This window comes from Leptinotarsa decemlineata, unplaced genomic scaffold, assembly GCF_025532065.1.
Source record: "Leptinotarsa decemlineata unplaced genomic scaffold, Ldec_3_MD MMD2_tig00004433_RagTag_RagTag, whole genome shotgun sequence".
Lineage (NCBI taxonomy): Eukaryota > Metazoa > Arthropoda > Insecta > Coleoptera > Chrysomelidae > Leptinotarsa > Leptinotarsa decemlineata.
In genome coordinates this window covers 216,392-226,978 of record NW_027412608.1, presented here as the reverse complement: position 1 = coordinate 226,978, position 10,587 = coordinate 216,392, and the positions used below count along the sequence as shown (strand labels likewise).

The window sequence follows — 10,587 nt, the reverse complement described above, 5'->3', positions numbered from 1 at the left end:
ATCTATGTTTCATTATATCGATGTCATCTTGCAGATGCTTAGGCAACTTTTCCCAAACATATGCAATCTCATGTGCAACACATGCAAGTATCACTTCCTTAGGCATATTTGCAAGCATCACTTTATCCATTTTTTTCAAGGTACCATATTTTGAAAACATTCTAAGTGAAAACCCCATTCCCTTGATAGCCTCCCGATCCAGTTTTGGTGTTGAATCCATTTTTATTTGGAAAATTATTTAGAGAGAAACTGCAAGCACAAGTGACCACAGAGAACTGTATTAAATTTCTGTTGTCGATCATAGTTATATTTGATTTTTACATTCGAACATTTTCGAAAGAATCGAGTCAATTCCAATGGTGGGGGTAGATCTCCAAAACAATCGAAATATGTGACTTCTTTCCCACATTTTTTATATGCCACCCAATGTGTTCCTGGTCCGCTTATTCCATCTAAATTAACAATAGCTGTCTCGTTTTGTTTTGGACCTGAAGATGGTAATCTATCACGCATAAAAACACCACGAAAATGTGGAATTTTCATTTTTTGTGCATAATAACTGAGATCGAGATCAGTAAGAGGCCTCTGAGGTAGGGGTTCAATCAGTTTTTTGTTTTGTTTGTGGCTTTGTATGGTTTTAAATATAGTCCTAAACCTTTACGGTATGGTTTGAGATATATTCCACTTCCGCGTTTGCCTAATGCTACAGCCTCCATGGTTTTATTGTGACGATTGGCTTCCATTAAAGCCGCTCTGCTGGCTTTTGCCGAATTCACGGCCTTGGCAATACCAACAGCGGCTCCCGCCAAACTTCCTAGTGCGGATAGTCCAGCAAAAATTGGTATCAATGGTAAAAGTCCACCGATCTTGGGAACAGGAATTATGCGTGGTGTGCGGATTTTCTTCTTTCCACCGGCAGCTTTAAGGTATTTACGTGCCGCTTGCAATGCCACAGTGATAGCTTTATTGCTAGTATTCGTCACAAATTGATTCCCACCAGCTTTCTTCAATACATTTCGCACTTTATGGACTATCCCAGCACCAAATGCAACTTTTTTAATATTATTTTTCTTCGATTGTTTCCTCTTACATTTTTTCTTATTGGTACTACAACCCATGCCCATATGTCTTTTCGCTTTCATAATGTTGGTGACAAGTAATGCAGCTGCTCTTTCCCCAATACTCGCGTCCTTTGATTTAACCCTATCCCAAGCGCTGTATTCAAGTTCTTTGTCGGCTAAATGTCTTGCTGCAAGATTAGATGGATGCTTAGAATATTGAATATCGTGTTTTTTGCATTCAATATCTAATTTATTGATTCCAGGATCGTTACGAGCTAAACGTTGTTTCAATTTTGTACCCGGTCCACAGTATTGATATCCTCCAGGTAGATGTAATTCGAAAGGAAGTTTGTTTATTAAATCATTAACAAAACCACAACCTCTTTTAATTTTACGATCACTTTCAATACGTCCGTATCGTTTGATGGTACACATTGAAATGAATAAGCTAATAACATTTATATAGTCTCCAACCACGGCACGATGCGCATTGTAAAACAGAAAGAAAAGTTTGCTGTAGATAATCTAGATGAGAAATTTGGGTGTGGATTGAATGGACAAAGAGTATTCAGACATGGTCCACTACTTCCATCATCAGTTCGAGGACCTTCAAATTGTGGAAAGACGAATGCAATGATATCACTATTAACACATCCACAAGGATTGAGATTTAGAAATATGTATCTCTATTCGAAATCACTCAATCAACCTAAATATCAGTACTTGCGAAGTGTTTTGGAACCTATAAAAGGATTAGGTTTTTATACATTCAGCAATAATGCAGATATAGTGGAACCCTCCGACGCTAAGCCTAATTCTGTTTTCATTTTCGATGATGTGATATGTGAAAGCAAGATATTATTAGATCATATTTCTGTATGGGACGTCATAAGGATGTTGATTGTTTTTATCTAGCACAGACATATTCACGGGTACCCAAACAGTTAGTGCGTGACAATACCAATTTCATTATAATGTTCAAACAAGATGAGACGAATTTACATCACATTTATTCAGATCATGTTTCACCCGATGTAACATTCAAACAATTCCAATTGATGTGTGTTAAATGCTGGGAGGATCAATATGGATTTCTAGTAATTGATAAGGATAGAAAAATAGATGAAGGTAGATATCGCAAAGGATTCGATAGTTTTATATACCCATGATCTTGTTTTTGAAACTTATTCGATCACTGAATATTGTAGAGGTCACTTCATCAACGAATTGAGCTATAATTTAAAAAGGGCATTATGAATACAAAAAACGATTCTGAACATAAAAACAATGAAATGAATTGGAAACGTCAACTAATAGAGACAACAGAAGCTGTCAGACAGAAATTCAACTCTATCAAGAATGATAATATTGAAAATCGTTCGACACTTGAAAGATTCTATGAGCCCATAATGAAACCATTGAATGTTTTATCATCAAACGCTACTTCTAAATCAGCAGTGTTATCACCAAATCGTGGATCTGTTCAATCTACTTCAAATTATCCCATGAGTACTCCAATAGGAAGAAAACAATCTTTTGATGGTGTATCATCTGTGAATAGTGACACGAGCACACTTCAAGACGATATGAGAACAACTCTATTCGAAACACCATCATCGTCCCACATCGATTCCTCGGATCCTGACATCTCACCTGTTATGAAAGAAAGTGGTGAAGATGTTTTGATGAAACATTTGAATAATGTAAAATCTAGAAATCCAGCATATGATGGAACATTTGGCGTACGTATGGATCCAATTACACAAAAGCTGAAAATGGGAAGTCTAGTGGTACATTTCAAAGATGGAAACATTTCATTTTGGGATGCTAATAAAGTGAAAAAATATGAATGCGCAGGTTGAAGAATCCACAAGATGTTGATAATGAAGAAACTCGTCAAGTATATTCCAAAATATTGAAAATAACGAATGCTCCATAAAACAATATCATCTGAAGAATGGTTTTAAAAATACAAATTCTAAAAAATTTCGTGAAGTTATCAAACCACTATTAGACTCACGACAATATCCAATAAGGAGTAGAAGTAAAATTGGTGGAGCACTCAAACGAGTGAAAATGGAGAAAACATATAATTCTAAACCTGCGAATTATGTGTACTGGAATTCACCGAAAGAGTTAGTTGCTCGCCTACGACTATTGGTAGCTTCAAAGTCAGCTGGACATACCGGACATGATAATGAAATAATTTCAATAATTGAAGAATTACGTGAAGAAGGTATAATATGTTAATATATATCCACAAGTAATGATCACTGTCACATCATCATTCAATGCAGTAACATTATCACTTTTTTTCTCTTTAATCATATTGAAATAGAATGACTAATGAAGTAAGTGATATCAAACGACAAGTTGTTAATGAATTACATAGACCTGCAAGACGTAATTTTCGTAGAAGAATAACTACCATCAAAGGTTTTGCAGATCTATGGCAAATAGATCTAGCTGAACTACAACCTTATGCAAAAAGTAATGAAGGATACAGATATATACTTGTAGTAATTGATTGTTACTCAAAATATCTATGGACTGTGTCAGTTAAAGATAAAACAGGTAGTACAATAACTAATGCAATGAAATATGTACTGAAGAAAGCCAAATTTTCCCCTAAACATATACAAAGCGATCAAGGGAAAGAATTTTTTAATAGAAGCTTCTCATCTCTCATGCGAGAATATAATACCAATCATTATTCAACATTCAGCACAAAGAAGGCAGCTATAGCAGAAAGAGTGATTCGTACAATGAAGGCATGGCTCTACAAGGAATTTTCGATGAGAGGTCACCACAAATGGCTTGATATTCTTCCAATTATAACTAGTAGATATAATAATAAAGTTCATCGTACAATAGGTATGGCACCCATCAATGTTGAGTCAACAACAAAATTGAAATTCAAGGGTATCAATGGAATTGGAGGAAGACAAAGTAAACCCAAATTCCAATTGAATGATATTGTACGTATAAGTAAATATAAAAATATTTTTGAAAAGTCTTACACTGCGAATTTTACCACGGAGCTATTCAAGATTGTTAAAATTAATAAAACCATCCCAACGACTTATAATCTTGAAGATATGAATGAACAGCCGATTAGAGGATGTTTTTACGAAGAAGAGTTATTACGAACCGAGAATCCTGACGTATATCTGATTGAGAAGGTGTTGAAGAGAAGAAAAAATAAAGTATATGTAAAGTGGTTAGGTCTTCCTAGCGAACAAAATTCTTGGATTGATGAATCAAATATGGTTTAAATGTATCTAATAGTGACTTTTATGAATAAAGTAATATTAAAGTTCATTATTGTTTTCATTTCAATTATAAGTATGTGAATTGAAAAATATTGCAGCGGTAAACATTGCCCCAGCCATTCGCAATGTTCTGTGTATACCAAACCAAATTAATTGTATACTCCATTCCCGCTTATATTTTTCAACTCACGATATTGAAAACACATTATCATTCCCAAAATTAATCGCCGTCACTTTGAAATGCAGTATCCAACTCTTTTTGCCAATTATCTCTCACTGATAATGCCGTCTCATAAAGCTTAGTCGACTCCTCAAGCTCAGCCTGAGCTTGCATTCTCGAACGTTGATGGAATTGCTTATCTTTACCAATTTTTGAACGGAGTTCATCAGCATCTTTAGACATTCTAGCCAATTCAACCTTCGCTAATGCAATCTTGGCATCTAATGCTTCAAGAGTTTTATTATCAGCATTAATAGCTCGCTCACTCTTTTCAAGTTCAGCAATAGTCATCTGTGCCTTTACAAGACGGCATTTTGCTTTCCTTTTCATTTCCCCAAACCGATGGAGGGGACTGAAAGAAGATAGCGGTTCAGCTTTCAAATCACTCTTCATTTCTTTAGGAGTACCTTTTGGCTTCCTCTTCGATCTGTCACTTTTCGTTGCGGGTTTTTTCTGTCGCACAACACTTTTGGATTCTTTCTTTTCTTTAAAGTCAGTGACAATCGATGAAGATGCCTTAGTAACCTTTCTCTTGATTGTTCTAGATTTCTTATCAACACCAAGAGGAAGGGTAGATGAAGAGTGTTTGAGTGATGATAATTGCGAAACGATCGGATTTTCAATAATAATTTGCTCATTTGATTCTGGCACATCTGCAAAGTTAACGAAGTCGTTAATATCAAAATCATTTATCGAATCTTGACTCGATAAATGTAATACTGGAATATTTTCAAAATCAGTCTGATCGATATCAACAAGTGGTGAACCATCTTCAGCAATCAATAGCGGCATAGAGCTCATGATTATTAAGGTCTGAGGAATGATATGTGATAGCAATAGAATGTGGATAGGAAAGGTGATGATGTTACTGAGACCTCACCATTTATAGAAGAAAATAAACTAGCGCATGCGCTCTTTCATCAACTGGCACATGCGCTCTCTCACTAAACTATTCACGCATGTAACAATCTTTGTCATTTAAGAGGAAAACTTTGTGTTGCATGCATGTATTTTTAAATGTTAGAAAATAATACAAATAAATTCAATATATATATATATATATATATATATATATATATATATATATATATATATTGGTTGGTGTTGGTGCGTCAAACACCAACATTGAAAAAATGGATTCTCCTATTGGGGTAGAGTTGACCAATCTTCTCACACAGATCCCAAGTACTTCTACATGCATTGCATACATGATTCCAACAATTCATGGAATATGTATCACAACGCAAACAACGTTGCAGTGGAGCTGGAACGGCAGCACAGGTACCACAAATATTTCTACAGATACCTATATTGTTAAATATTATAGGTTCGGAACACTTCAGACACTTTAACTGTTGTTGACGATAATCCGATTTTGTTCGCTTCGGTGGATGAGAAGGAGGCGATAGTTGAATCCGCAACACGCAATCACTACACATACCAGTACATGGATTGATTGAATCCTTAGGTCTACTTATTTGACAAAAGTAGCACACAATAGCCCCTGCAATCATCATTGGGTAGACACACACTTTTGGCTTTTCATTCCACTCTTTTGGAAACGGCATTTTACTAATTCGATTAGAAATATTAAGAGATGACTTACAGAAACTCTGAATGCTCTCTCCTATACCTACGATCTCTATTTATACAAATCAACATCATGTGAAAGTATAGTGGGATAACTTCTCCTACTCTTCCACCCTAAACGAGTCAAGTGGGAGTCGCATCACTACCTATATAAGTCGACTTGCAAACCTAGAGTTCATTCATTCACTCTGCAACTGTGAGAAAACGTTAAGATGAATACTCAAAAAATAGTTGCTGCATTAAACAGAATATCTGCTATTGATACAAATAATTGGATAGAAGAGACAGATGATGAGGATGTCAACATTCCGCTAGAGGAAGTGATACTTGAAGAAGGTGTTGGAGTTGAAGAAGGTGTTGGAGTCGATGAAGTGGAGATTGACCTTGAAGTCAACGAAGTTGAAATTGAGGCTGAGAGCGATGAAGATGAAGACATGGTCGTTGAGCTAGTCGTAGATGGTGAAGGTGAAGATGAAGGGGTTGTAGCAGACTCATCTGAAGGTGATAGCGCTTTGAGAATCGGTCACCGAATGCTCAACATCACCGATACCTTAGAAGATCCTGCCGATTTATATTGCGTGATGAATGCGCATGTGCAGATCGAAACGATTGATGGCAGCATAAAAAAGTTATGTTGGTGCTGTTTCCGATTTTATTCAATAAGGAACAATAACGGTGGCTGGTATCAACACGTTAATATCCACGATACGGTCTCTATGATGGAGATGGGTCAATATTGGTGTGAGGCATGTGAAAGACCGCTTACAAATTTCACGAGAGTATCAGCTTGCGTAATATGCAATAATGTGAAACCTGTGGCAGAATAACCCTGGACCTATTGGTCAAAAAAAAACAACAGCCCTTTTCAGGGCTACATTATTCACACAAACAGTAGTTAGTTGTATTAGTATTCATAGATTATATGACAAATGAATACTTTGACTAATAAAAAGTCTAAGTTGGAAATTTGTTAGTCTTTGAATATCTATACATTATATGACAAATAAATTACTACTTTGACTGAAAAGTCGATATTTGGAATTTGATAGTCATTGAATATCTATGCATATGATGAGTACTACTTTAAATGAAAGTTGAAGTTGGCATTTTGTCAATCATTGTATGCATATAATGATGAATACTTTTACATACATACATTTTGTTTGAGACTATAATGTTAACAATGGTATGAACCTGTTTCTGTTTGAAAGTATAATGATAGCTCTGAAAAGAGCTATTTTTTTTATTGTTTCAGTCTTCAATTGTAGCCCTGAAAAGGGCTGTTTTTTTATTAATCCATGCAATGGTATGGACTAACGCTCCTCATCATCATTAGAAACAATGATGATTGTATCATCATCTGTATCTGATGATATACTGATGATGTCATCCTCATAATCATCTGAATCAGACGATATACTAATGGCATCATCATTAGCATAATTATCTAGCTCGTTATCCTCTAGATCGTCTAACTCATTGACATCCATCTCTAACTCTGCCTCTACTTCCTCTTGCATACCTTCTTCCATACGTGCCGGGAAATCATCAGGTAGATCATAGATACGTTGCAGCATTTGTGCAAAATTTGTACTGAAATGATCGAACGTTGAATCTATTCCATGTACCTGGATGGGGCCTGTACTCGTCATAGAATACTCTGGTACACTCATCGGTTCGGTGGTGGAATCAGCACTCGACATTGTGGAAGAATGATATAGAACTGGGATTGATGCTTTGTTTATATTGGAAAAAAAAAGGAGGGGGTGAAGTGTAAATGTAGAACAATTCAGTGTTTGAAATTCGAAAGCAATAAGAATGACAATTTTCTTGAAATTCTAAGTGATTATTATTATGAGAAACTCTGAGTGATTATTATAAAAAAACTAATAAGAGAGAGGGAAAAAGACACTGCCCCAACCTCGCAGTGCCTCGTGTACACCAACCAAAAAATGTGTACTCCGTGGAAGGAAAGGAAAGGAATAGAAAGGATGGGAAAAACGAGGAAACGATTACATATCATCGTCTGAATTCAGGACTTCATCAATCAGGATAGGGGATGGTGGAGGACTATCATCGGACTCATTGTCAGCGTCACCGTCATCATCGTCATCGCTGTCGTCGTCGTCTGTGTTTCCGGACTGTGTATCCCATTCGTAATCATTCCGCCAATCATAGGGATCTGGATAATCCCCATCAGACAGGTCCGCTTGATCGGTTCCAGTAACGTGAAGCACTTGTATCCGATCATCATAAATTATGTTATCATAATTCATCGAGTGAGGTGCCGTCGTGGAGGTAACGAAACCTTCATGGATAGAAGCCCTGTAAGGATGTTGATGCGCTGGGTCACTGTACGGCTCAGTAGTTGAATCAGGTTCCATGTTGAAGGTGGCTGATCAACTGAATATTCCAACAGATAATTCCTACTTTTATACTTTTGAAAGGGAGTGGGGGAGGAGAGGGGATTAAGTGGGAATGAATTTCAAAAATGACATGAGCTATATTCCATGAAAGAGAAAATTGAAAATACTATATGAATTATATGAAATATACTTATTGATTTCATTATGAAACATATTTTCTTCCCAAGAGATTATTTACAATAGATTAGAGAACACAAAAAATGATGTGAGGTATTTGCATAGAAGAACTTGTAATTGAAATAAAAAAAAGGAAATAATAATAAGACGAAGTGAAGAAAAATGCTCCAACCATCGCATTGTTCAATGTGTACCAAACCAAAACAATGTACACCCTTAATTTCACTTCTTTTTTTTTATTTTATTTTTATTTCCTAAAACTACAAACATAAACTTAAAACTATCTTAATTAAATATTCCTAACTAACCTAAAACTAATCTTACTACACTTACACTTAATCTATGGGAAAGTTTTTATAAAAGTCACTAACTTTTTATAAGTCTCTATGGAAGAGGTATCTGCTTCACACTTTTTCTCCAGAGATGCATACTTCCGATCTAGTTCGGCTATTTCTTTTTCTACTTCCCTCCGTCGGTTAACAATTTCAGCCATTTCACGCTTCCTTTTAACCAACGCGGCCTCACTAGCTCGAGAAGCATGTTCTGCTTCCTTACATCTCTGTAGAAAACTGTCCAACATTTCACTAACCTCTCCGATAGGCTGTCGCACTTGTGGCACTAACACTTCAGGATTCGTCACCGGTGTTGCCAGCATCGGCGAAAGCGGCACCACCGACGGAGTGAATACGATGGGAGCCTCCTCCGATGGGGACAATACAACTGGTGGCTCCTCCGGAGAAGGCGCCCTAGGTTGTTCCACTACTGCTGCGGGTGGTGTGGAGGGCCTTAAGCTGTTTGGAGCGGTCGACCAACTACCTGCATAAGGATTAGTCCTATTGCAAGTAGCTCGGTACTTAGAAATAGAACCACCTTCGCTGCAGGTCGTTGGCAAACCTTCTTCACAGGCCTGACTTCCTCCTCCTCCTCGAATAAGTCAGGGCTAGCAGATCTGCACCTAACTCGCGAACGCGAAGTGGTTGCCTGGTCACCCGGCACCGCTCCCGAAGATGCTGCCTCCTCCTGGTCAGCGGACACCGGCAGAATAGAAGCCACAGCATTATTCACCTCCTGTGTATTGGTTGCCATTCTGAAAAAGAAGAAATAATACAAAGTTAGTTGATATAAAAAATAACATTCTTAATTTACTTACTCAAATATCAAGTTGGTCGTTGGAAGGTACTGCCTTGTTGTGGAGTGGACTGCTCTCGATGAGATGACTTCTCGAACTGAATGTTGTGGAGTGCTCTCCGGAGGGTATCGACTTCGATGCGTGAGTGGTGGGAAAATGGTGGGAGCGCACATGCGCGTTGAGGGTAGGGGTGTACATGCGCAAATGTTGGGAGTCGGGGGGGCGGGGCTCCGGGGAGGGGCGGGGCGGGGCTTCGGAAAGGGGGCGGGGCTTCGAGAAGGGGCAAAAAACGCGCCCCGGATGCAAGTGGCGGATGTTGAGCGCCCCAGGCCGCGAAGCGGCCTGCTGAGCGATGGCTTCACGATCGCGAAGCGATCGCTTCGCGATCGCCTATTAACCTAACGTAAGTATGCAGCTAACCTAACGTAACTCTTAACCTAACCTAACGAGGAAATACTAACCTAACACCTAACCTAACGTAACTATGCAGCTAACCTAACGTAACTATGCAGCTAACCTAACGTAACTATTAACCTAACCTAACGAGGGAATACATTCACCATGTTGGTTCCATTAATACATCATCAGTTGGTTTTGGTTTTGGTTGTATTATTCTATGATTTGGATTAATGTTCAGTCCTGGATATCCCAGTCCACCTGATGATGATGGCCTGACTTTATAGTTTATCTCCAAAACTTCTTTATGGTTTTTCTCCAATACTTCAACTCTCTGTTCCAGTACATCATACTTTTTCATTGTAGTCCCTGTTAT

General features: G+C 37.7%; 1 protein-coding gene across 1 annotated transcript; it reads right to left on the bottom strand.

Moving 5' to 3' along the window:
- Positions 1-8,932: 8,932 nt before the first annotated feature.
- On the bottom strand, positions 8,933-10,217 carry LOC141484107 (uncharacterized). Its single transcript, XM_074179166.1, has 2 exons — positions 9,837-10,217; positions 8,933-9,773 (listed from the first exon to the last, which is right to left on the bottom strand). The coding sequence occupies exons 1-2, from the start codon at positions 9,986-9,988 to the stop codon at positions 9,473-9,475; spliced, it is 453 nt and encodes a 150-aa protein (XP_074035267.1). The 5' UTR covers positions 9,989-10,217; the 3' UTR covers positions 8,933-9,472.
- Between the last annotated feature and the right edge of the window lie 370 nt (positions 10,218-10,587).

Excerpts from the sequence above, each read along its gene's own strand:
- LOC141484107 (XM_074179166.1), bottom strand. The coding sequence starts at position 9,988 with ATGTGCGCTCCCACCATTTTCCCACCACTCACGCATCGAAGTCGATAC. Across the intron at positions 9,774-9,836 it reads ACGACCAACTTGATATTTGA|AATGGCAACCAATACACAGG; the intron begins GTAAGTAAATTA and ends CTTCTTTTTCAG.